General features: G+C 42.6%; 1 protein-coding gene across 3 annotated transcripts; it reads left to right on the top strand.

The window, feature by feature from the left end:
• Positions 1-221: 221 nt before the first annotated feature.
• On the top strand, positions 222-27,421 carry LOC139606178 (solute carrier family 45 member 3). Of its 3 annotated transcripts, none has more exons than XM_071458213.1 (6): positions 222-360; positions 18,383-18,745; positions 22,670-22,860; positions 22,977-23,640; positions 26,253-26,518; positions 26,614-27,421. In XM_071458213.1, the coding sequence occupies exons 2-6, from the start codon at positions 18,598-18,600 to the stop codon at positions 27,055-27,057; spliced, it is 1,713 nt and encodes a 570-aa protein (XP_071314314.1). In that variant the 5' UTR covers positions 222-360; positions 18,383-18,597; the 3' UTR covers positions 27,058-27,421. The 3 variants fall into 3 exon arrangements, with proteins under 3 accessions (XP_071314314.1, XP_071314332.1, XP_071314323.1); XM_071458231.1 differs by lacking the exon at positions 222-360 and adding an exon at positions 389-832; XM_071458222.1 differs by lacking the exon at positions 222-360 and adding an exon at positions 10,940-11,140.
• The last annotated feature ends 317 nt before the right edge of the window (positions 27,422-27,738 follow it).

Genomic DNA, 27,738 nt, shown 5'->3' with positions numbered 1-27,738 from the left:
CCGTTTAAAAGAATAAAAGCTTACACTTTGAAAAGAACATAGCACGACATTAAAGTTTGCTTCATAGTTTAACATAAACTATTCTTAAATTACTAATTAATCATTTTGTGGGTTTTTTGTTGTTGTTGTTATTGTTGTTATATATGGAATTCGTTATTTAACAAGACGTGGACACTGCGACCCAACCTTTGGTACGTTTATTTTGAAAGTTGAGACCGGAAGTGTGCAGCTGTTATTCCGGCTCTCTTCACAGCGGTTGTCACAGCTGGGTCGCTGGCTCTCCCTAAGTTGAGCAACAGAGGCGCGTTGGAAGAGAGCAAGTCGCTGCGTGGATCTCCCGGAGCTGCACATTACGCAAAGGTGAAATTTAACACTTACGAGAGCTCGTTATTTGAATGGCGTCTTTATCACGTGGACACCGCGCTGATTTCGCCTTGTTTGTCTGGTGCGGGTTTAACTTGGTAGTTTGTCACTTAACGGTCGCTGTGTCGGTTAAAACTTGCTCATTGTACGTGGCTGACCGCGTCGAAACCGCAGACAACGAGGTTTCAAATCGGACCAAAACCTCGGCGCATATCGCTGTTTTTTTTTTTTTTTAATGTGTAATTCATACTACGCCAGAGACGGTGAATTAGCCGAGCTGAGTGGTTAGCCGGGGGTCCGGCGGCGGCGGCGGCGGCAGCAGCGGCAGCAGGAGCGGCGGCAGCGGCGGCAGCAGCGGCAGCAGGAGCGGCAGCAGCATGGTGCTTTCTGGAAGTTTTTCCACTCTGCGTCGCCGACTGCAGCTTCACCACCAGGCTCCCCATCCACTGCTGCGGTGCCAAGTGCCATGGTGGCAGTAACTTTACAGGCTTACACACCGATATAACCTTTAATGCTTCGTGTCAGTAAACATTTGGCGCTGTATTGGAGAGAACCCCACATGGGTATATGTTGGGGGGGGGGGGGCTGTTCAGGAAAAGTTGCTCCCAAACTCTTTCAGTAAAACTTCAGATGACATTAATTTATTGCAAAAAAGCTTAATGCTTTATAGCTGAAAAACACTCCCAGTTTGGACATGTAACTCCCACTAGATGCCCTGCTCAAGAGCACTTCAGAATTATTTGTTCAAGGTGAAGAATTGGTCCAAGCAGTCTTCTTCTTAGGAACTTTAACTTCATTCTTACTCTGATTTCTCACTCTCTGAGTCTCTGTTTGCTGTAATAATTACTGGAAACAAGTACGAGAAATGTATTCTTAGATTTGCTCATGGGAACAGTATATACACTAACACATTTAAAACGCCGTAAACATAAATACACACATAACATAAATCCCATGTTATTGTCTATAAGTTAAAAATGTTCATGAAATATGAAACGAAATTCTCAAAAAGGTGACACCACATTGCTTTTTATTTCCACTTTTGTGGACTTTTGCGTCATAGATTATTTTACTTACATTCTTCTCGTATTTTAAAGAATCTTTTAAATTTGCATTTCTTTATCTAGGGAGTACAAACTATTTTCTTCTATGTAAACTTCTTCGATAAGCTGCGGTTGAGGGCTTTTTTTTTTTTTTGGCTTGTATTACAACCGTAAAGGCTCAAAACCACATTAAGAAGGAAAAGAGCTAAACAGCTCTAACCCATGACAGAGGGACTTTAATTGTCACCATGACTGTGACTCTGCAATAACACAAAGACCTCTTTACCTTCTCCACGGACCAGTCAAGTGTGTTATTCATTCTACCCTGGAAAATAGACTCTTCTCTTTAGCCCTGTTGGCCCCAGCAGCTCTCTTCTTCCCCTCTCAGTATTTAGTTCACTTATTAAAAAAAAACCTAAAGCTTCACATTTACCAGCCGTGGTGGTGGAGCCGGGATTGTTTTTATCTTGTGAGTCCGTGTGTTTGTGTGTGTGTCATCATGCCAAAATGTGGTCCTGGAGACACTTACTGTAGTAGAAATCCACATCTAGATATGGATTGAGTCCTCTGGGTGCTCTGGCAGGTGTTTATATGCCAAAGTGATAGCATCAAGATTGTGCAAGATGAGTACTGAATACTTGTGTAATAATCTAGCAGCGACTACTGAGTACTCATGTAATAATGTGGTGTTGACTGAGTATTCATGGGTTGGAATGTCAACATGTTGACCGGCATTGTTGCTGATGTGATCCCATGGAAAGATGGTCTGTAATTTCCTTTATCAGTTGGGCGAAATCATACCGTGTCCTCCGCTGGTATGTGTAAAACTAGCTTCCATGTGACCAAACTACCAAGGCTGATCTCAGAGCAGCCACTTTTCTAGCACTTTTTCTGCCACTCTACTTTTTATGTGTTGCCCCAGGAGGGGGTTCGCGCTGCTCTCTGCAGAGCTCATCTGTTCCACGGTGATAGAAGTGCTTCTTCACCCAGGATGCTGTGGCTAGACCAGCTGGCTGTTCTCTAACTGCTTTCTCACAGTCTAATATACCCCCAAGCCGAGCGCAGGATAATCACCCACCATCGAGGACACCAAGCTACTTAAGCAGACTGAAGGCTTTGCAGTTTTAATCAGTCATAGGCTGTTTATCTCCTGCTTGGAGTCCTCTCTGTGTTTTCCATTTGTACCTGGATTCTCGGGGAATGACTCCCAGCTTGTGCATATGTTTTCGAAGACAGGTGGTGGATTATGTGGTGGGTGTGATTTTCAGCTACCTCTTCCTAATGGGGAGGGGCCTGAAGGGTTTGCGGGAAGGTTTTTTTTGAGGGGGGTTTCTTTCTCTTAAGCTCCGTGTCCTCTTCAAAGCATTGTGTACCGCTGTGGCTCTGGTGTCATGTGTGGCCACGAGCAGTCACAGGTATGTGATCTATACAATGGTTGTCTCTTCTGTTTGAGAGGTGCAGCAGACACTCACCTTAGTGGGAAAGCGCTGTTTTATGGCTCTCATGACAATCCTGTTGCTTTCAGGTGTTGACTTTCATATCCAAGTTCAGTCAGATTAGTCGTGTTGTGGTGCTTTCATGGCCTGAACTGTATTTTTCTATATTTTTGTTGTGCGTGTCGCTTGAGATTTTTGTTAGTTATTGCTGTGCCTCAATTTTATGCATTATAAAAGGTAAAATTTACTTCTTAGATTTTTGGTTTGCAGGAAATTAGATGAAACCTTGTCTGCACTCAAGTTGGTACAATCACCTTGGGGTTTCATGTAATTTGAGCTGTTGGCTTTATGTTGACAGAATCCACGCTGGCCGCCTCTATTTCTTTCTTCACTGCGTGAACTCCGATTTAGCAGGAATTCATTTCTCAGATCTGTGTGGTGTAATTTGTTGTTATCTTTAGGCAAACATTTAAACCACTTGGGTGTTGTACATTTACTGCTGAAGTGAATGTGTCCCTCAAGCACTAATCGTTGTAAAAACAGTGAGCTCATTTGTTGTAACAGGAGGAGGGGGAGAGAAATGGTAATGGCAAAAGAAAGTTAATTGGAAAAAAGTGTTTTTATTTCGCTCTGTATGTTTTTTTCTCTGGAGGAAACACACCCACCAAACAAAATCATCAAAACATCTTTTCCTAGAAAATGCTAGACTGCACATTTATCAGACCACCATAACTCACTAACAGCAGGGGAAAGGACTGAATATTAAGCAACCTGTCTCATTGCTGGATCTCTCATTGATGGGAAGCAGAGAAGCGCAAACGTTTTTCCCAGCTCTCTCCAGGCTGCGGGGTCAAAGTCCAAACAGCTTCCCTGTAATAGTGCTCTGCAGCCAGCTGGGCCAGAGAGAAAGACCGCTTATAGGCTCCCTTAATGGGCTAAAGCTAGAAGAATAGATGACAGCTACCCTACCACCAAGGAATGTCACCTCTGTGACATTGTTATCATTCAGCTTCTTCATTGTTTTTGACATTACAGCTGCATTCTCACAGTTGTTGCTGGGAATTTTAGCAGCCGGCTCCCTTTTGATGTTATGACAAGGATTTTGATGTTAGAGGGAAATGACTGAAACTTAAGTAAAGTAATTTGTTTCACCTTGAGTTTAATTGAACATTTGTGAATTACTGATGTTCTTCATATATCGAACAACATATTAACACCTCTCTCTCTCTGCCTGTGGCACTCATCAGAGCTAGACCCACATCAAGTCATGCGAGAGTATGATGTGCATGGCTGAGCTGCTGTCAGCATCAGCGTCCTCCTGGGACCACTTCTGGGATCATGGTTAACTTTAATTGGAACGAGAGGGTGAAGACATACTCACTTCAGGCATCTGGGTTATCTGTGTTCTTGTAATATCTGGTCAGATCCTCTATCTTTGCTTCAGTCTGGCATGAAATTGCCTCCATGCCAAAGAGTGTGGGTGCTTTGGCACTGGTTCAGCTCTTTAGTGGCCAACTGCTTTTCTCTTTATCCTAATTTGCTGCTCTGTATTTCAGTCATTCAAACGCTTTCAAATGCACAATGAAATATGAAACTGCACGGCGGTTTCTAAAAATACAGTCATTTAGTAAATTATAGGAACATATAAGTGGCTAATAAAAGTGACTGTGTGTCTGCTGATGTTTTTTCTTTTCCCCTGTCATTGTGAAACACAAGAGTAAATGGTAGAAGGATTCTCTGCATCTTTTTGTGCACTTGGATAATTGCATTATTTCCAAGACCTTTGAGTTTTGGTTTGAAACTTGTTACCTTGGATACCTTAGTGATATGAATTTGACCGACTTTAAGTATTTTTGCAGTTCTGTGATTATTATTATGTTTTTTTGTTTTTTGCCCCAAACAGTCTGTGTCAGAACTCAACAGGAACTCCAGATATTTCATATTCACGCATACATCATTCATACTTTACACCAGTCTCCTTTAACCTCTCATTTCTGCACTTCCTTAAATTGAAGGTGAAGTTAGTTAAACATTTTTACCTTGTCTCATTTTGTAACCTGGTGACTGTTAGAAACCACTCATGTTTTTTGCAACCCTTTTTTTCTGTCTATGACTCAGACTTTGAGAGTGTGGGTACCTCCTACACCTTTTTGCCTTTTTTAACTGTAACATCACCAATTAGTTCACTCAACCTCACAAAGCATCAGGGTTGTCCTTGTTTGACTTTACTCTGGCTGATATAGTATCAAGGCGTGGACATACTTTCTGCGTCCATGGACAGCTGCAGACTTTTCTCTGGTCGTGCAGACGTGGACGCAGTTCCACTCTATGCACGCACATTTCCTGATTTCTCCATTCCAGTTGGTGGCCATAACGCACCACAACATTGTTTGCCGACCACAATAAAAATGCAGTAGAAGTAGTAGAAGAGAACAAGTGGAAGACAGAAAGAGGAAATCTAATGTTTGACCACTTAATGAAAACAGGAGACCCAACTGATACAAGTTTTAAAATGCAAAAAACTGGGGGTGTGGTGATAGGAAGAAGTGAGCTCTCTGCTTGAGGCTAGAAGCTCAAGGCTTCATTACCTGCTACTAGCATAACACACACAAATTTCTAATCAAACTGTTGTCAGCTGAGTTGCATTGTGGGTAATGACAGTGCCAGGTTTTGACACAGAGTGCAAGCAGAGATCCTCTCTTAATTAACTCGGCCCGAGCTCAGACGGCTGTGCTCACTTCCTTTTCGGCGAGTGAAAAACAGACCCACCAGTCTGAGTATATTTGTGTTGTTTCAGTCTCACACCCCCTCGGCTAGCCTAATTCAATTTAGTGGCTTTACTTAGTTCTGCCCACATGGTTCAAGTGTGGAGGGAACTGCGTGGCATTGAAGGCAAAACAGCCTCAGGTTCAGCTCTAACGAGAGGCAGAGGGCAGACGCAAAGAAGCCTCTCGTTTTTGTGTAATTCTCCATTAATAAGAAAAACTACTCTGACAGTTTTCACATAGTACAAACTGCTAAACCACAGTTGGAAGTCCAGACAAGTACAGACCCTGGAGCAGGGATAACACAGGCTTGTCCTCAGACATTTTCCCAGGGTGATAAGGACTTGGCCAGATGTTTGCAATACATATTCACACCCTCTCTTTTACTCTCTTTGCAAATCAGAGCCACCCAGAGGCTGTGTAATGTGGCAGATCTAGAAAGAACAAATCTGGTAAGTCATTTAGTGTGCCAAAACATGAATGTCCCTGCCACCTCTTGATAATTTCTTCCTTAAAATACCGGGAAACACCAACCCAAAGGGACAGTGAGGTTTCCAACTTGGTTTAGCCCTCTTTGAAGTTTGGCTCTGTGAATGGGAAAACAGCATATTATAAGACACCACAGTGTTCTCTTTCATGTAGCAAGCTGAAAGGGATGCTATTGAGTGTTTGAGGGAAACCTTTGATATGTGAGATGCTCGATGCCTTGTGAAAGGTTCAGGCTTATGATTTGAGTCAATATGTGTGTGAGTGCTTTGATGCCTGTTTCTGCCAGACCAATGCTTTGTCAGAAATGTTTCGTATGACAGACTTAGGGGAACAGCCATGATGGATAGGTCCCATGACAGTCCTCACAGCTCACGTATGTGCGAAAAGGTTCCTGCTTGTGCACACATGTACAGGAAAGCTCATACACACAATGACGAGTAGTGGAACTGTTGTTCCACCCTAGATGACGGTAAGTGGTGTGCTGTTTGTGAACTCGTTTGGGAAGTTTGATATGGAGCGTCCTGTCGAAGGTTTAGTTGACATGATTAAAAAGAAGGAAGGAAAGATTTGGCTTGATTACATGTTTCTTTTGTTTTAAGGCTTTTGATTTTGTAGTGCTGATGACTGACATTTCTTATTTTCCCTGAAGGCCAAGAGTAGCCTTCCGCCCTTTAGTTGGCAGTTATGGGTTGGGCACGCAAAGATTTTTATGTTACAAAACCCTTCCTATTGAGTAATTGTGTTTTTATGCTGCTGTTTTTATATTTTGAGGGAAAGACTACTTTATATATGATTACAGTTCTACTGTAGAGCACTTCATGACTGTGGGTAGGATGATTAAAAATTAGCACACAAGATTGAGCATATTTGGACGGTCGTGGCGTTTGTGTGTGTGTGTGGGTTCATGCTTTCCTGTGTATGCTACTAGTTAGACAGAGAGAGGACATTGCCCTTGTCTTCCATCTTTAGCATCTGGTTTGTGTAGCATTCGACTGAGGCGTTAATCATTGTCCCCTGGGGCCACTACTGCTCTGACAACAGCTGTAAAAGGGAGATGGACCTGTAGATGTCCAGCTGTCCTTCTATCTGTCAGTCCTCTATACACTAACTGTATCCATGCAGCTGGAAGGTTCATGACCGCGGTGTTTCTAGTTTCTTGAGCTGGAACAGCTGGAACGATTTCCTTGTCCCTATTTCCTCTATTTGAAACGTCTCTCAGCTCTCAGCTACAAGTTGCCTGGAGATTCTGCGCTATAATTTTTTCCAAGTGTTTTTAGGTAACACAAACACTGCAAAGGCCTCCTGCTGCTTGACACATTGGTGGGGCTGCATTGGACTGTGTGTTGGACTGTAGGCACTAGATGGGCTAGAACGACAAACTGGATGCTTGTTTCATGTACTGTATGTATGTATTCTAGTCCCCATTCTTGGTCCCATTCTTGTTAATTGGTTACATACACCACCATGTTAAGGTAAATTAAGCTTATCATCGTAGACTCTGTGCACCATTTTACCAATTTATATAAAAATTAAAACTACTAACATTTGCTTTTTGTTCAAGGCCACAAATTAAAAGCTGCATCTTGTGAACCTACTTCTTGAATTTTATGATTTCTGTCAAATAGGACATTGTTATTTTTGTTCCTCAGTCAGTGGATGATTAATCTCTCGTCTCTGTCTGAACCCTGATGTTTTTTTGCTTGTTCTACAATAACTCAACCATGTTCCTGTAAGGACACATCATGTCTCAGCAGCTGAGCTAATTCCTGCTGTGAGCCTCCTTTTCAGGAAGAGATCCTACCAGCAAGAAATGCTGTCATTTTTTTTCAGGGAACTTGAAAGCACCTCTTTTTCAGTTGCTGTTCCTGAATGTTACTTCAGTGATTCCTCATGTAGGGTTTTGTTATTAATATGTGCAATGATCTTATAAAAAACACACACAGTACATTGGTAAATGGTTCTTGGTGATTTGCCTGGGGGGGGGTCACACAGGTCAATTAATATTAACATTTATAATTAGATAAACATTCTATCAGCATTAAATTAACTTGTTTTGTTAAACTTGTTAATTTAACAACAATTAATTGATTCTGCAGTCAAATGTCCTGTCTGCTGCACACACAGATCCAGGTTGTCAGGTTGTCAGGTTGCTAGGTTGTGGTGACAGATGGGTTGAAATTGCACATATGCATGTGGATTGTGTGTCTAGTTTGTGCTTCATACACAACCTGGCAACGTGGACAACCCCAGACAAACATCAGAAGTATGGCTTATGGAATAAAGGTTGAGGGCCATGCAAATTATGGGAATTTGCCGGTTCCCATAGCACACTTGATGCTAAATTATTTTGGGGAAAAGTCTCAATTTCTCATCACCACATGTCAAATATTTATTCAGGAGAATCTGAAATTCTTCACCAAGGAAAACACCCTACAAACTTAAGTTAACTCAAGTTCTCTTCTCTGTTCTCTGGTGCAGAAACACACATGTGTAAAACAGACATGTACAAAGTATGATTGATCCTAAAGAGGATGTAACATCATCTGTCATTCAACGTTTTTATAATTGAATTTTCATTATTTATGATACTGGAGCAGCTGTGATAGTTCTGTGGCAGTGTGCAACAGATGGCCCCATGTAAGTGAAACACTGATGGGATTCTTAAGCCTTAGGGGACCATACAGAAGAGTCTTGGACTAACTATGTTATGTCCTAGTACAGATAACTCCTGGAGAATGTTAACTGTTTGGTGCTCTTAGATGGTTGTTGGGTAAGTGCTAATCCTAAAGCCACTAAATGCTAAAAGCGATTTGGTATGTGTAGAAGCTCTGTGTTTAAGCATCAGTGTCACGTATTTACTTAAAGGTTAATTTGCTGTGGAAGCACACAATGAGTGATTGAACCTTCCTATCCCCTCCTTCGTGCTATGTATAATGTGGGTGACATTTAGGCGTTGTTGGGTCCCTGCTGCTATGCCAAGAGTAGTGGCCCATGAGCTCTATTTCTGACACGCTGTTGTGGTTTCCTCAGTTTATCAAAGCAGAGAGCAGTGTGTTGTAGCTTATTATAGGCATGTTGGGTTTGGCCAGAGCTGCAGATGCAGGGTTTGTGGAAAAGACTACCATGGAATTAAAGCCTTCTTGACCTGCCCAGAGCGCTCATACATCTTTAGCCAAAGCTGTAGTCAAGCACACACTCAACATGTTAACAATAGAAACATAATCGTCACACGGCAACGGGTTGAGGATATGCAAAGTTTTGTTGCAGTATCAGTTTATGTAGAGACAGAGGCATTTGTAGAAGGAGCCGTCTATTGTTTGGGAAAAATGTCAGTCTAGTGTGTGTGTGTGTGTGTGTGTGTGTGTGTGTGTGTGTGTGGAACCTCAGTATTTTCAGCGTATGCCTCTTTTTTTTCTTACCTTTCTAATCTGTACAGTTCTCCTGGACTGACACACAAAGAAAAGCTTTTTGGGAGTTTTCCATTCCAAGTTAATCATTAGTCTACTATGAGGGTGTGTGTTCCAGACTACTTGGGGTGGATAATGGCAAACGAATGAGATACATTTGCCAGTTTTTTTAAAGGAAGGACATTGCTTGTTCTCTGTGTGCTTTTTATTTGTTCCAAATTTATCCAAACAAGAGATTAATGTGGGGGAAACACTTTTGTTAAGTCTGGACACACACGTCCAAGCAGAGTTAGTGAGGCCCAGCCTTTCTCCAAAATGGGATTTTCAGAATTCTCTTAATTCCAGGCAAGCCGCTCCTGTTGCAGAGGGGAAGTGCTGCCAGCAGCCGTTCTCTGCACTCTGTCTTCATATTGATCTGCCCCTGGGCTCCACAAATGGAGATTCCTTAAAGCCAGCCGTAGTCTAATGACATTACTCGACACCCCCATCGCTCCCACCCACCCTCCAGTAATCACTCTCCCCATTCTAGATCTCCCTGCGCTCCACTTCCTTTCTTCCTCTCACTGTTATCAAATTAAAAGCTTTTCTATAGAGGGTTGGTCTTGGCCTGCAGGCGTGGGGTACAGACATGGCAGCCAGCCGGGGGGGGTGGAGTGATACTGTGTGTATGAGTGAGAGTGTGTGTGTCTGTGTGTGTGTGTGTGTGTGTGTGTGTGTGTGTGTGTGTGTGTGTGTGTGTGTGTGTGTGTGTGTGTGTGTGTGTGTGTGTGTGTGTGTGTGTGTGAGTGAGCAATTGTGGGTGTATCTCTGTGCGTCTGTGCATGTATGTGTCCACTCAAATAGGCTTATTGCTGTTTGAGCTAGTGAACCAGGAAAAGGGTTGAAGCAGTCCACAGACAAGCACTCATGCAGGAGCATGAGCTTAACTAAGACTGGGTGAAAAGAAGGGAGGTAATGAGAGAGGGTGGGAGAGCTGCCCCTGTCCTGATAGGCAGCTAAACATGATACTGGGTCAGGGGGTATAATACAGAACTTTTAGGGAGTGGTTATAGATAGTGAGACAGAAGGGGTGGAGGAGTGGCCTCCACGTGGGGTTGTTAGATGATATCAATTCATTCTTTGTTTCCTTACTGCCTGTTGTGCTCCTACTACACAACACAGGTGAGTGTGTGTCTCTGTTAACTTTACATATCAGGTCAAGGTTTTTAGCTTTGGTCTGAATTTTGCCTTTCAAACAAAATCTTGTGAGGAAAACAGAAATTAATTTTTGAGGCAGACACAGACAGACAGAAAGCGACAGGATTCCTCGAGTGCTTTGGGATTTTCCCCAATTCCCACCTTACAGGCTGAGGCACAGAAGGGGGGGGGGGGGTTAATGGGAGGGAAATGGGAGGGATGCTAAGGAGGTGGGCTAAATAAGAGAGGAGGGAACAGGGGACACAGAAAAAAGGAGGATAAAAAAAGAGTCAGACTCTGGAGCGTAGAGTTGAAGCAGGTGGTCAAGAGTCAGTGCAGATATGCTCTGCAACTGAGAGTGTTGATTGGATAAGGAGCCAGCAGCCTTTAAAATAGATTAGATGCTAAATTTTCAGCAATGCAAGGCTGGAGATGGATTTTGAGCTTTGCTTCTTTGACTGGTGAGTATCACTTTGATGATGAACTCCACTCCTTAGTAGCTTGTTATGTTATTTTGTTATTATCACACCTTTATCTTACCTCTGTGTGTGGAAGGCCAGAATAAATAGTTAATGTAGATGATAAATGCATTTACGCTTTTAGTAAATGTCTTATGTCTCAGCATTTGGGATTTTTAGAAGCAGCATTCAGAGTTCATCGTAGCATGTGAAATAAATGCAGGCTAATGGTTTTGAAAGGTCAGTTGTGTGTGTGTGTGTGTGTGTGTGTGTGTGTGTGTGTGTGTGTGTTAGTGTGTGTTTTTTGTTTTTTTTAAGTCTAATTTAAGCCATGGTCTTGACTAAGATGTTCTGATGTGACCTTTTATAATTTTTTCAATCACTCACATTATTTTATCAAAATGTATGTGCAGATAAGGGATGTTCACAGATCTTGATCAAAAAATAAACATACAGGCGGATTTAACCCACTAATGCATGCTGCATTAAGTGTTATCTCATGGCAGTGTTAATAATTAAATAATAATAATAATAATAATAAATTCAAATTTAATGTTTTAAGATAAAGCCAATTGATAAACATCTATTGACAGTAACTAAGCAAATAGTTTCTGATGGGCCATGTGTTACTTTGATTAGAAACAGGAACAGAAATTGGCAGTGTTAAAATGTGATTATAGAATTTTCCCTGCATCTTTATAAATAAAATGTCTTGGTTGCATGTTACCACGTAGTGTTGATCAGAAATATCATCTCACAGCAGGTAACTGGTTGCTGATAAAACCTAATTAAAATTTTGACTGTGCTATTAACAAAATGTAAACACACCTGATCATGGTTGAATGAAAACTCATTAGCGTTTGCATTCCCTCTTATTAGTCCTTTTACCTTGACACAATAGGCTTTCAGTTACTGGAAAGCCACAGTCTGGGGAGACATGTTATCAGCCACATTGACTCACAAGAGGCTACATGGCTGAACTCTGCTGCACTCCATTGTTATGCTATTTGCATGAGCCAGAATGATAACGGTCACCTCCCTGAGCTGTAGCTGGCTTTATTGTGGGCAGAGGTGAAGGTTTCCCTCAGTTGGAACAACAGGGCAACCCAACCCTAGCCTGCATTTGTGTCTTTTTGTGTGCTAGTCTGTCTGTGTGGCTTCTCAGTTGTTCCCTATAAGATATATAAGATAAGAACTAGTACTAATTTCAACTCACTCGGGGTCTGGGATCCACTGATGTACAGATGCTGTTGAAAACAGTGTTGGGGTGTTCCTGTTCTGAGAATAAATGAATAATGACTGGGAATGCTTTCATAATAGATTTGACATAGAACCAGGACTTAGATCCTCTTACTTAAAATAATGTTTGAGGACACTGATAGCATAGCTTTCTCAGAAGCCATAAACTATTAGTTTCTTGTCATCTTTTTGGTCTTTTAAACTTAAAGGACTTATTCAGAGTCATCATTCTAATTAGGTGCAGAGATAAAAAAAGAGCACTTCACATTTTGGCACTGCAAAGTCATTAGACCTTCCAGAAATAAGACAAGGTTATCTTTCCTGCTCCAATATAAGATGTGTGTCCCTCCATCAGATCTACTCACAGAAGCCCAACTTTTAAATAACTGGCAACAAGTTGACTTTTCTTTTAACAAGGCAGCGCAGTACAGGAGGAGCATATTAGCAGCAAACTGTTGTTGTTCCGCTGATGCTTAGGTCGGTCACATGATTTGTGGTGAAAGGCAGGGTCAGGGGTCACAGTGACGGATGTGGGCTTAAGATTACAGGCTGGGGGGTAGGGTCAGCACGGTCAGGTCTGCCTTTCAAGTGAGCAGAGGCAGAACACAAATCCAAACACTAAACTTTTTATTGAAGTAGGTTAAAGAAGTTCCATGTTATTATCCAGTTGTCATTAACAGAAGGAAACTGTGTGTGTGGAAAAGTGGGGCCAGAGGTCTGATGGTGTGCTCATCTGGATGACAGGCCATGGAACAATGTAGAACATCTGGTAGAGATGAAACAGTCAACTGGTTAAATGTGTTTAAAATAATTTTAATTGTTTGCATGTGAAATGTTGTATTGTTTTAATGTAGTGGGAGTTGAATTGTCGATTAAAAGTTTGTGGTAGCTAAAGTTTACAAACTGAAAGGAGTTAATGTGTCATTTTAAGTGCCACTGTGTGTTCAGACAGGGTGCAAAATTTTAAAGATGCGACCCAAACTCTCCTGGGGTGGTACAAACTTACACAAAGACGTGTTGGTGTGAGCTGAAAATGTTTCAAAATGGAAAATGTTTGTGTATATTGCTTTATGCATCTGTTTCATAAATGTGCAGAGATGAAAGGAAAAAGTTTAGTCGGAGGCTGAAGGCAAGAGACACACTCCCAAACATACAATCTGTGCGTCTGCTGCTAGTGGTCCAGCTGTCAAATTCTCCCTCTGTCAGAGGAAATCTGAAAGCAGTTAAAGTCAGTTGAAGTGTAATCGCTGAAGGCATTCGAAATGTTAGCTTCAAGTTCAAGCATTGCAGACAGTTGAATTGCCAGTGTATATTATATGTGAAGAGTAGGAGCATGTGAACTGAGCGGTAAAGTGCTAGAAGCAGGTAAATTATCAGCAGATTAGTAAAGTTTCATCGTTGAAATGACAGTTGAGGGGTAATTACTGAAAGCATTTGAAGTGTTATTTGAAGAGTAACTGATGAAAGCAATTTAAAAAATGAAATGCAAGGAGAGGGACTGACAGGTGATGAATTAATCTCAGTCAGTCACGCAGGTAGAGGATGTTCTACCTGGCGGTGTCACGATATAGTCATATTGGGGATAACTTCAATATTTAAAGAATCAAATATTGAAATTGTGTTAATAATACAACTGATAATGTTATGATGCCAGATGTTAGACCTTGTGGATCTTTTGTTTATCAGTTAATTTGGCAGCCTTTTCATTATCCATTGAAGTGTAATTGTTCATTTTGTGTGCCTTTGCATAGTTATGGTCACAGATTCTCTCTCTGCCTTTATACACTTGTATTTTGAGTCTCATTCATTTGAAAAAGGAGACAAAAGGCACAATATACGAAGTTAAAGATGAATATGACCGATATCATTGTTATCATTATTATTATTTTTTTGTTTTTTCAAATTTTATTTATTGTTGCAATAATATCGTTATCGTGAATTCTTTTGGCAACGATTATAGAAAATCTGGTCTTGTGAAACCCAAATACACAACACGGTTTGAATTGGTGCAAGGTTTGCTTGTGAAATGGTTCAGTTCTGATGTCCGGTAGAACCCTGGAATTCACCTCTGAGGACATGTTGAGGGCTTTGAGGACCTGCCTGGTCCCCCTGAGTGCGACACCATTCAGTGATGCCCTGCTTCCCAGGACTTTCATGATGCCAAGTTGGCACTGTTGAGAAATGCAGAGGTAGTGATATTTGAAGCAGTGCAGTGTTCATGAAGAGTTGCTCCATTTCAACTTGTTTGTGTTGTTCGGGGACCAGAGGGAGGACAGCTGTGAAGAAGGGTTTGCAGGAAGTGAGCCAGGGAAGCAGTCACTCCATGCAGACGGTCAGGACCATTAATGTGAAGGAACTCAAAGGGAGGAGGGCCACAGTGCTGCAGCCATTCAGCCTGAGCCAGACACACAGCCAGACCCTCCTGCTGAGGTTTCTGCAGCCACAGCCTCCACCGTGCTTGTGGCTCTGATGTCATCTCAGAGCAATTCCTTCCCCTCTTCTCTTCCAAACACTGCTGTCTGTTGGGAGACCCCACGGCCTTATCCACCCAACCACACACACACACACACACACACACACACACACACACACATACACACACACACACACACACACACACACACACACACACACTCACTTTCTATATCCTACCATCTATATAAACCGGGTGTTCTTAAAGAGTTGGAAATGGGCTTGATACCTCACTATATCGCATTACTCCCTGGCACAATGTATACAAAGCCTGTTTTGTATTGTGAGAATACCACTCAGTCATTAGGAGCGATTTTTTTTTCCGGTGGGGGGGGGGCTGTAGCTGAATAGTGATTGGTAATGGAGCAGTAGGAGACCTGACAAAAGCAGACCCTCGCCCTCCCCACTCCCCCCCTACCAGCTTGGCTCAGATTGTAATGTTTAAACACGTAAGGTGACAAGGAGAGCTGTTTGTCTAACAGTCTGTGCGTGCGTTTGTGTCTCCAAGGCTATGGGAAGACGATGAAGGGCATGACTGGAATACATTGCAGAGTCAGAGGTGTCATTAAGCAAGCGGTGGAATGACTGTGTGGGTTGGCTGAGTGTGTTTCTCCCTTCTGTTCTAAAATCGTAGCTTGAGAGCTCAGTTCCGTTCTGTGACAGTGCCACAAACATTGCATTGGCTAAAGCACCAATATAAAACAATCATTATTTTATTTGAAGTGGATAAATGGACTGACAAATGCACTACTTTCACTGTTTCCCTTGATCCCTGCCACCGTCTTTCAGGCCTTCCATCATCTACCCTCGCCCCCGTCCTAGCTCTGACTCGCCACCACCACTCGGGTGAAGACTTAAGCAACCATTCAATTTACAAAACCCTGGAATCTGACTTGCATTTGGGCAGACGTCCAGACAAGCCACGACTACTTGGGTAGACAAATCAGATTTCTCTATTCTTGCCACTCTGGGCCCCGCTGTTTCCAATGAGAAAGTCTGACAGAGAGTCAGCTGGGGCAGCAATAGAAAGCATTCACTGAAATTCAGTAGAACCATAAAGGCATAACCAGTCGTGGGCAGATATGTCAAAGGCGTCCTCTTAGAATGCAGGTCAGAAATGAAACTGACCTCAGGCATTGAGGAGGGATAAGGAAGAAATGCAAAGGCGAGGGAGAGGGAGGGAGGACGTACATATACACACAGAATACGTGGGTAGGGGGTTGTAATGGCCAAAAAGGCCGTAGGGGCAAAGGCTGGTCCCCTGATGGGTGTCTTTCAGTGTGCCCAGGCTGGGTGGGAATGAGATCTGACGGGTGTGAAATGGTCCTCTCTCTCAGTGACCCAGGCCCCTGCGAGGTCCAGCCTGCTAACACTGTTGCTTTGTCCTTCACATTTTCAAAGAGCCTGTATTTCAAAAGGGCTCGTAATGACTGAGCTGGGAATGTATGAATGCTGTAGGAACTCTGATGGCTTCATGGATTACGTTCAGTCAACATCTTAAATTATAATGATGTGAAAGGCATAAGAGGGTTTATATGAATATTCTGATTCTGACAGTGATTTGTGCAGCTGGTGACGCTCTCGAGTTGACAGACACTACTTGTTATAAGCCTCAAGTGTCTAGCGTCTTGTTAAAACATTGAAGATATCAGTACTGATACCAATACCTCGACTTTGATACCGATTCTTAATGATATTTTTTTCAATACCAATTTTTTTTTTTCAGTGGGTTTTATTTTCCATTATGCCATGTTATCGCTAGTTTCCATGTCTGTTTTCACGTGAAGAACTTTGAGCTGCATTTCTTATATGACAGTTATTATATAAATAAAGATTATTATTAGTATTATTATTATCTGTTCTGTCTATTCATTAGCTTGTTTAGTACATATTGCGAAAGTCTTTTTTTTTGTTTTTCAACCTCACAAGGTTCTAACATTTCCTTGGAATATGGTATGAATCTGATCAGATCACTCACTGAGCTGAGTACATTTCTGTGATTAGCATAGTCGTGTTGAAGATGATGACATCCATTTTGTTTGCTGGGAGAGAACAGATGGGCAGCATTGGCAGAGAAATGTCACACAAAATGCAAATATAGCACCTTGTTGTTTATGTGTCTGCGGCTGTTCTGACTGTTCTTGCTCTTTCCCTCTGCCTTTAAAAGAACACATACTTCATTCGGGAATGACGACAATAATAATAATCATCTCTGGGTTTTTTGTGCTTGCTAAGAAGCAGAGAGATCTGTTAACTGAAGACATGTTGGTCCATCAGTCTGCCTCCTCTGTTGTTTCTTCACAGCTTAAATCGCTTTCGATCAGTTTGTCTAATATGATTATTTATTGTCTTCAGAATTAAAGTCACACCAAATATTTGACCCTTGAGCCAGAAGCTGCAGAGGACTCTCATAGACAAACTCTGACTCATCTCCTGCTTTTCCTTTTTTCAATTCATTCCCATGAAAATCAGTTAGATTCACTCTGGAGAGGCTATAATCACCCTAAGAACACAGATTTAGAGTGAACACACAACATCTTTACAATAGGGTATGTAATGGAGAATATCACGTATTGTCACTGGAAGAGTTATCTTTCAAGGTGGGGTTGACTTGTCCATGTAGGATAGTGTGCAGAAAATAATAAGCTGATTATTGTGGTCCACCTGTGTTTTGTGCATCTTGATACACAAAGCTTAGAGTCACGTGTGGACGGATGCAGCTCAACCTCTGATTCGCACTCACCACCTTGACAGCACAGGTGATAACTTTCACACACATTTCTGTCACGGTGAAACATGCTGTGTAAAATCCCCCCTCTCAAATGTGAATTACTCTACCTCCTGCCTCGTGTCACGTGCACACAGCTCCACGACGGCAGTAACTTGATGAAATTTTCTGGATGGAGTCCTCGCATGTGTGACTTACACTGCAATCAGCGCTAAATAACACAGATAATGACGGGGTCAGCCAAGGGAAGGCTGGATTTTAGATCCTCCCAGTAATACTGGAGTCATTATGGAGGAGTGAAAGGGAGAAATAGAAGGGAGAGAGATGGGAAATTAGATTCCTTTTTAGAAGTTTGATTTTTCAAACCATCCGTAGTTTGAAATGTAAAAAAGGCAAGCAAAGCAGCAGAGGGAGGAAGAATTCTCTTGGCAAACAGTTTGGTGTGTTTGCCACGTTGCTCCAGCTGACTCATCTCCTCTGTCTGCCTGTTGTTATTCCTGCTGTCCTGAAGCTATTGATGAGGACATCTGAAAATACATCACTGTCATTTCCATGTTTCTGGAATACTTTGGAATAGGCACAGATTAGATTCTGTTGGGAGAGAGCTGTCACGCTGACATTCCTTATGCAACCTTGTCTGAAACAGCAGCAAATTATATACTGTAAGATATATTGTATACCGCCCTGCAGAGGCTGTTTGAGGCTGTGTGTGTCATATTTAGACATTTCTTTTATTTGGTACTTTAAAACTGATAAATATGTCTTTTCCATTCCTCACTACTCTCTACTCTTCTTCCCCTCCTCAGATCCAGAATGCTGAGAAGACGATGAATCTTCCAGGTCATCTGAGACATCCACGTGTCTTTGCTGCTGTCCCTCCCCGACAGCCCTCTCATCCCACTGGGGCACCATCTGCCTCCCCACGCTCCCCCCTTTGCCCCTGCCCGGCTCCCTCCCCCCTCCCCTGCCCCCAGTAGTGGCCATCCCAGAAGGGAGGAAAGGCGAGCCAGCCCCTGTAAATATGCCTGGATGGAGGTCTCAGTGGCGTCTCGTCCTGCTGAACTCCCTGACCTGTGGCCTGGAGATCTGTGTGGCAGCTGGGATCACATACGTGCCCCCACTGCTGCTGGAGGCTGGAGTGGAGGAGCGCTACATGACCATGGTGCTAGGTAAGGCCTCGGTGAAGACTGAAATAGGGGGATCGGGTTACCAGGCCTAGTGTGTGTGTGTGTGTGTTTGTGTGTGTGTGTGCGTGCGTGCGTGCAAGTGCACATGTTTAACTTCTACCTCTTTCTCTTTTACACATATCATCATCATTTCTCCCTCCATGTCCCTTTCTGACAGAGTATTCATTAAAGTTGACAGGCAAAGGTTCACATATACACATGCTTGCACGCACTCTCAAGGATAGTCTGGAACTGCAGGGATTCGTCAGTGATTGTTTCTCATTTCAGTGTCTCAAATAGATTTTTGGAGTCCTTGAGTGCCGCATGTTCACCTCGCATTGTGTATTCAGCCACTGCGCTGAAAATAGATTATTTTTTATTTTACTCTGTCTGACGTCTTTGTTCGCTGCTGCTACACTGAAGCCATAACACAAAATTATTTCATTATTTGTTATTAAACACTATAGAAATATTATAAATCAGAATGGGCTGTGTCCTGCAGGTTTTTGTTTCATATGTAAAATATGTGACCTTGTCCAGTGGTGGCCAGGTTTGTGTTCTTTCTCTTTCAGGTCACATAATTGAGACCTTTACACTAATCAGTGGCCAAATATCCTGTTGTTTTGTTGAGGTGGTAATCAGGCACTAATTGAAAGGCAGCAGGAGAGCAAACTGCTGGGGGAGGGCAATGGTACTATAACATACAGGTCTGTTGTCAATATATTTATTAGAGAGAGAGAGACAGAGAGAGAGAGGGCGGGGCAAGCAGGGTTTGAGTGAATTGGTGTTCTGTGCACAGCTCTACAGTGAAACAAGACTTTAGCCATTTGAAATAGTAAAAGTTTGGTTCATTATGAAACTGTGGTGGAACTAATTCAACTGTGGCAGAAGACGGCAGTTGAGTAGTTGGTCCTTCAGTGTGGCCCAGGACACATTTACGTCCACACTGCTAAAAGATTGTGGACACATGGGGCCCAGACCATCTCTGAATGGGTTCTGAGTGATCGGATCTCAAATGCAACCTCACCTGAGATCAGATCACCTGAGACAGAGATTAATACCAGGTCTGGGAAAGCAGTGTCAGTCTCGAACTGAAAAAAAACACAAGATTAGGACGGACTAGTGTAGAAATTTATAAGCTTTCACTATAGCAGCCCTTTAGAGGTGTTGAAGACCCAGAGAAAACAATATATCTCTTTGTAAAAAGGTCTTTACCACTAAGTCTGTGTTCCTCTGACATTACACTTTAGATGTGGTTGCACATTAGTGCTGCTGAAAAGCACTGTAAAATATCAAACATTGTTTTTGCATGGACAATCAACTGGAGAATAAACAGTGATTCAACTGCAGAACAGTTTAAAAGAGATTCATTAAACCAAGAATGTGTGTCTTCCTTTGTGTATCTCATAGTTGGTTGACTTCAAAGTTTTAAACTAACTTTCAAGTATTTCAGACGACTGCTAAACCAAAGAAACCTGATTATTTTCAGAAGTTAGTGTAAAGTAATTCTGTTGGTGACAAATACACACAGAACTTAGCTCTGCAATAAATACATTAGAGACTGTGTAAGATTGATACATTCATCCAACTATACAGTCTTTTTTGTGGCTAATGTTTGTGTCATTTTGTAATATATTGTAAGCTGTTTATTTTGTGTGAAAAAATACAGCTCGCACTACATACATCCTCAAAAATTGGCATACAGTAGAGATGAATCATTTCACTGATTAATCTTTTTAAAACTAGGTGCTCTATCCAGTATCCAGTAATTCTGTGAGGTGCTCATTATGTGCAACAGCAGATATACACACTACAACCACACTCAGAAGTATGTGCTGCTGATGACTGCACCGTTACATCTGGCTAACTTATGATTCAGTTTAGCTTCTGGATTCATATTTGTGGTACTAGTTGCCCTCGACCTTTCAGTATAATAATGTTTCCAAATAGGTTTTGGTAAATTCTTACAAAACATTAAGACAGACAGGTTTCTGTTTTTTGAAAATGGTCAGTTGTTGTGGTTTCTCACTAATTAATGGCATGTGTGTACATATACACAATTAGCATCACCGTATGGTATATATTTGCACACTGTAACTCAGTTTACTTGTAAGTGATGTGAATAGTTCCATCCTCTCAGCCCAAATGGCATTCACATGGTCTTCACTAAAGGCGCCTCTTTGAGACATTGTCTTGTGACTGAACAGATCGAATCCTACCAAACCAAAAGGTTCTGTTTGGACGACAGAAGTGACTGTTCAAGTTTAAAGATTAAACATTATACACTTCTGCTCCTGCATTTCTCTAACAGCTGCTGGTGATATGAAGAAAAATGATTTCATTGTAGAGTTCCTCCCAAACAGCCTGCGCTGTAAGCCAATCTGGAAATGGCACTCAACCTAATTCTCATCTCGCTGTATTATAATGGAGTGCCTGAGTGTTATTTGAATGAAGATAGATATTGTGTCTTGGGAGGCTTAAAGCTAATTTCCCCGAGCAGCAGTGTCAGGTTCTCAGATGGCTGCTTTCTGCTTTATCTAACAGCCATTTGTTGTCTACTTCATCCTCCAGTTGTTGCTTTCTTTCTCTAGTTTCCTCTCTGTTCGTAGGTATTTGGTGCTTTTTGGTGTGAATTACTCATGTTATTTAAAAGTATGTTCAGGTTTGTAATTAAGTAACAAAACACATTGTGGAATGTGACACTTTTTATATTGGGGAAGGATTATGTGTTGTTAAGGTTGGGTAGCAGACTCGTGTGTGTGTGTGTGTGTGTGTGTGTGTGTGTGTGTGTGTGTGAGATATACAGTATATTGCAAGGAGTAGTGAGCAGCTACTGATTGGGGAGAGTGTTGGTGTGAGACAGTCGGTCTTACAGCTGTAGATGGTGAGGATTGAAATGATTGGCCCCCACAGCTGCAGCAGGAAGAAATGTGGTGGAGGGGATGAGGGCCTGTCTGACATGTCTGACATGTCTGACTTTCTCAGATATCCTGCCTGTCTCTCTGTCTGTGCTTGTCTAAATCCCATCTTACCTGAAGTCTGTTTCCTTCATGAGCGTTTTTGAGTTCAGTTTGGGCACAGACGTTGACAAACTGTAGAATGAACACAAATGGATCTTGGTTATGTGTTTAAACCATGCTTCCTTACTGTGAATTGTTTGTCCTCTACTGGTGCTATAGAACAGGTGCTCAAACTGTTTGTACTTTATGTTTACAAGCGTAAGCATGAGGACAGACATGAATTCACGATACAGCCTTACACCGAGGGAAACAAGTGTATTCATCTGTAATGAACACTCCAGAGGGGGCCTTTAAATTTCAAACTCTAGTCCCAAGATCAGGTCGTTTTAGATCATGCAGGTGAACCGTGTGTGTGTGTGAACAGCCGTTGTGCCATGTCGTGTTCCAATTAGCGCCAGACCTGACCATGTGTGGGGGGTGAGCTGATGATGGGTTACCTTCAGGCGGCAGGCCATCTGTAGGAATCATCACCAGCAGTCAGAGAGGATGCAAACAGTACACCCCCGGGTCAGACAGCAACAAGAAAGACCAGACAGGACTGGTAAAGGACAAGATGGAAAAAAACCCCAGTCAACCAGTCATAGAAGCTGGTATAAGCCACTAAAGCTCAGCAGAGATGATATACAGAGGGCACGTGTGTTTTAGGTGGAGGTACCATCTGACTGGAAAGTGCAAAGTGTGATTTAAGGTTTCATCCCTGAAAGTGTGATAGTAATGTTTGGTATAGAACAAAAAAATTCTCTTGAAGAGTTTGTTTTAATGTTTGTGAATTTATATTTTTGTGCACATTATGTTTCTTTTTACTTTGTTCACATCCACTGTGTCTTTGGTGTTTCTCCTCTACAGATTCTGTGGTGTTTTAGTGTTGTCTTTGACTTGCTCTGTGTTTGCCTGGTTCTGTTCACAGGTATTGGCCCAGTGCTCGGCCTCCTGTTTATCCCTCTGATTGGCTCAGCCAGTGACCACTGCAACAGTAGTTATGGCAGAAGGCGGCCTTTCATCTGGCTGCTGTCTTTGGGAGTCCTTCTGGCACTTTTCATCATTCCCCATGCTGACGTCCTGGCTGCCCGTCTTACCTGGGGTGGGCGCACCCTTCAGGTAACTGGCTGCTTGTTGTTTGATTGTTGTTTTGTTAAGTTCTAGCTACAGGGCACACAAGATAAAATAACTGATTGTGTTTGTCAGTCATGGTTATGGTTGTGTTTTTGCCACAGGTGGGCTTCCTGATCCTTGGTGTGGGACTCCTTGACTTTTGTGGACAAGTGTGTTTCACGCCACTGGAGGCTCTGTTGTCTGACCTGTACCGGGACGAGGAGGACTGCAGCCAAGCCTTCGCCATGTTCTCCTTCATGGTCAGTTTGGGAGGATGTGTGGGTTATTTGCTACCTGCACTGGACTGGAGTCGTGGCGTACTCTCGGTTTACCTAGGAGGCCAGGCTGAGTGCCTCTTCTCCCTCCTCATCCTCATCTTCATCTCCAGCGTGCTCATCACCATGAAGGTGTCTGAGGAACCCTCGTTTGCCAGCGGTGCTTTGGCGGGTTCTGGATCTTTACTGGAGCCTGGAGCGGGTGGGATGGAGGCTGGCCGGTGCGGCGTGCCACGCTCGTGCTGCTACCTGCTGAAGTGCAAGCTGAGGCTTCTGAAGTCTGGTCCCCTGCTGTGCTTATTGAGAACATGCTGGTCCATGACGCCGGCCATCTACAGGAGCTACTGCCATGTCCCACGAGTGATGAGGCAGCTGTGTGTGGCTCAGCTCTGCAGCTGGATGGCTGTCATGTCCTTTATGCTTTTCTACACAGACTTTGTGGGGGAGGGCCTGTACGAGGGAGTGCCCAGTGCGTTACCAGGAAGTGAGTCCAGGCAGAGATATGATGAAGGTCAGATTTATTCTTTGTACAAAATATTGAATATATTTCTGTCATGTGAGCCTATTTCTCTCTTTCTTCATGTGTAGGCAGCTCACTGTGGTATACACACTGGATATTATGTGATGGTGCCTTCATTCATCTCTGCACAAAAGTTTGTGTTGGTTTCATTTAAATTCTGTTTGTTAAAATCGCCCAAAAAAATCTTCATTACCTTGTAGGGTGTGATGAAGCAAACTTCCATGGAACTAGTGGGACATGCCCGACCTTTTATCATCATGTCTTTACCTCCACCACCCGTCCACATAATTGGCTTAAAGTCCATCCTGGCTGTGCAGTCTGCCTTGTCACAGCTGGGCAGGATGCACTCACATTCCTGTGGCACAGGTGGAGGATAGAGACGGAGCCTGTGTTCCTGCATGCCTACATGCCTTCCCACTGCCCTCATGTTGGCCCTCTGTCAAGTTACATATACAGCAAAGACCAGCTATTAACATAGGCTCTGATTCAAGATTTTAAATGAGGTGATGAACATTTTGTGTAGTAATGCCACTGAACAACTAACAAAGCCTTTGGGAAATTATGCTCAAGCTAATGTAAAGCCAATCCAAGGTATTTCAGGTATTATGTTCTCTTCCTGCACCTGAGAAACTGTAAACAAATAGACAGTCTTTAGTCTTTTCTGTCTGTAAATCGCAGGGATGTCACTAATCCTGCTAGACAGCTGTCTGGGTATATTCCAAGCAAATGCTTGGTTGTCAGATTCTACCTAAATGTAACCTTTAGACTAAATAAACAGGCTGAAAGAAAATTAACCTAAGCAAATCTGTTGTGTCAGTGGTGTAAGAGGGTCGAGCATGATAGGAGACATCTTTCTTTGGTGCATTTAATTAGACAGATCTGAGACAGAACAGTAGATGAGATGAATGAGGCTGAAGTAGACAGATGTTAGGCACATCATCTTGCCCCATGTTGAGAGGTTGCAGATTTATTAGCAAAGCAGGCCATGCATGAGTGAAGTGTTTTAAGTCTCCCTTTGTTTACTGTTCAGGCAGACTTCCTATCTTACATCCTATTTCCCTTCTTTTGGCTTTTCCTTTCTTTCTTTACTTAACCATGTACTTTTCTGCTTCCCTTCTCATTTTTATCAGTCCTTCTATCTATTGTCCACCTGTTTTCTCATTCTCGTTCTCAGTCTTTCCTTTCTCTCACCATTCTCCCATTTTCATTCACATGTCCGTCCGTCCATCCATCCACATTCTTCTCTCCTCTCTCTTTCTCCACCTCTTTCTTTCTCCCTACTTTGTTTGCTTTTTACTTTTCCTCTGTCTCTGCTCCCTTTGCTTGCTGGACCATGAGGAATGTCACACTCACAAAGAATTAATGTCAAGGAATCGACACACAAAGAATATGTTCATTCAAGCCAGGTAGACGGCCAAAGCACACAGTTTTGAGGTCTGTCTGAGTTGCGTTTGTTTAATTTGAAACACAGTGGATGTTATTAAACCACATCATTCAGCCTGCAGATGTTCCTCTGCCAGAAGGTAATCTGCTTTGTCTCCAGTTCCATAGCAGCATGGACTTTTTTTTACTTAATTTTTTTGACAGTAACCAGTAAGGAAAGAAACCACTTTTTCCCGATGATCATTCTTATTGGGAAGGGTTAAAATGCACAGTATTTATCTGTAAAGCTCATATTATAGAAACAGTCCTTTTCCCATCCTACAGCAGTTCTCCTGTGCACAGATTCAGTAACGTTTCTGGCTCAATCCCATATCTCTGTGGGCTTGAATTTCAGTCCTCATTAGCTTCTGTAGTGTTTGTAAAGTGGGCACAGCAGCTTTGGTTTACGGGAGTAATGTGATCTATGTACTCCTTTCACACAAGTGATTCACTGCTCTGCTGCTGAACTTCTGACCCACAGTGTTCACCGAGACCTGGCTGAGAGATCAGGCTGATAACAGGCTGAAATAAGTAACAGTCCAGACAGAAATGGATTATTTCTAAAAATTTCATTATTACTGAAAACTGTTAGATCCTGTGATTTGTCAGACGATGAAAATTCAAATTCTGCTATAATTGTATTGAAGAACTAAACATTTAGTTTATGTATTTCTTTATTAACACAAGTTACACAATCATTATAAGAATGTTGTCTTTACCTCTTGTGGCAGATTCACATATAGTTTAAGTTATCTAAATCCAGCACCTTGTATTTTTGGGTTTAGATACACCACTATATTTAAACATTGTCACTCATTTGACTGTTAATGTTAATTTGGAGTGAAAGTGAAAAGTGAAAACCTTTTGGTGCCATGCAGTAGGCGACATAAACTAATCTGTGCCTTTGTGTTTGTGGGCCTGAGCAAACAGAAGGATTTCCAGCTCAAACAGGCTGGAAAGAAGCTCCTCACACTGCACCAGAGTTGGTGTAGTTGAGCTTTCTGTGCATCATTCACTTGATGTGACCACAGAAGGAAATTATTAGAGTAAATGCAGAATGTCAGATTGTTTCTGTACTGACAAGAAAATAGGAAACAGTTTTGTAACGATAGCAGTCACCCTTACAGCTGTGAACTTCCTTATCACAGCTGGTTATAATACTAATGCCATTCTTCTTTCAGGCATCCGTATGGGCAGTCTGGGCCTGTTCCTGCAGTGTGCTACCTCAACCTTCTTCTCCCTGGTCATGAGTCGTTTGGTTCGCCACTTTGGCTCACGATGGGTCTACCTGAGCAGTATGGTGAGCTTCACGCTCTCTGCTTCGGTCATCTGCCTGTCCAAAAGCTTGGTCTTGGTCACTGTAATGGCGGCTCTCACTGGCTATGCATACGCCACACTGCAGACTCTGCCTTACACACTTACCTGCCATTATCACAAAGAGAAAGAGGCAAGTACAGACCTAATAACTTCATGCACAGAACTATCCAGTGTGTTGACAAACTGTTTGATTGATAAGCTGATTCTTTTTTCGTTTCATTTCAGGTCTATATGCCAAAAAGGAAAACCAAAAGCATACATAAAAATGGTATTACAACCAAGCGAGACTCTGTGTATTTGACTCCGGTGGAAGAGGAGAGTGGACTGAACCACAAAAAGGGGGCTGCCTTCGGGCATTCCTTCATCAACCAGGACAGTTATGAGTACTTCACCGGCCCACACAGCCAGAACGGCTCATCTCACAGCTCCGGAGGCACCGAACAGGAGGAGGCAGAGCTGGGGTATGAGAAACGTGGTGTGGGTTTGGACTTCGCCATCCTAGACAGCACCTTCCTCCTCTCTCAGGTTTTCCCCACCCTCTTCATGGGCATGATCGTTCAGTTCGCACAGTCTGTCACTGCCTACATTGCCTGCTCCGCCATCTTTGGTGCTGTCGCCATCTACCTGGCCAGTCAAATTGTCTTTGACCAAAAGGACCTCAAAAGCTGAGATTTAAGTGGAAAAGACATGTGAGTGATGGAATCATAACTAATCAATCAATCATTCAGGTTCCATGGGTTGAACTCAGCAATGCACTACTGTTCCCAGAATGCCTTGCTCTATGACCTTGTGCTTGCTTTTTTGAAAGCTCTGCGTCAAGGAAGTGTGTGTGTGTGTTTGTCAGTATATGGCAGGGTGTGAGAAACCATATCAGCTGAGACATGTTATCTGCTAGTGCAGTTTCTGTGTAACAGCAGGGATTGTTACCTGCCACCTGAAGAGCTAACACCCAATGTGTGCCCAGGACAGGTGTGGTACTCTGTACCGAATGCTATTGAATTCTTTAGAAATATCTCAAAAACATTTTGTCACATCTTTTCTGTCCATTGTCTTTTTCCTCAGGTACCACCAAACAGATTTACTGTAGAACTCATCCACCTCAGATACCCAGCTACTAACCTTTTTATGTTTTTTTTTTTTTTTTTTAATATGATCATGTCCACAGTTTTTATACCTACAGTCTGTTTAGTACTCAAAACAGCACGTCAAACACAGTACTGGCTTGTGCAGATGTGCAGTCTCAATAAGGCAGTCTGGAGACTGGTCATCATCTTATTGAGAGAGGCCATGTGTTTCTTCATAATGGCAGATTGGATGGATGAATGCATTGTTTCTGCCCGCTCAGAAAAT

Source organism: Trachinotus anak, unplaced genomic scaffold (genome assembly GCF_046630095.1).
Source record: "Trachinotus anak isolate AG129_WGS33_773 ecotype Australia unplaced genomic scaffold, CSIRO_AGI_Tana_v1 ptg000002l, whole genome shotgun sequence".
Classification (NCBI taxonomy): domain Eukaryota; kingdom Metazoa; phylum Chordata; class Actinopteri; order Carangiformes; family Carangidae; genus Trachinotus; species Trachinotus anak.
The sequence above is the reverse complement of the archived record's forward strand: the minus strand, read 5'-3'. Positions and strand labels throughout refer to the sequence as shown.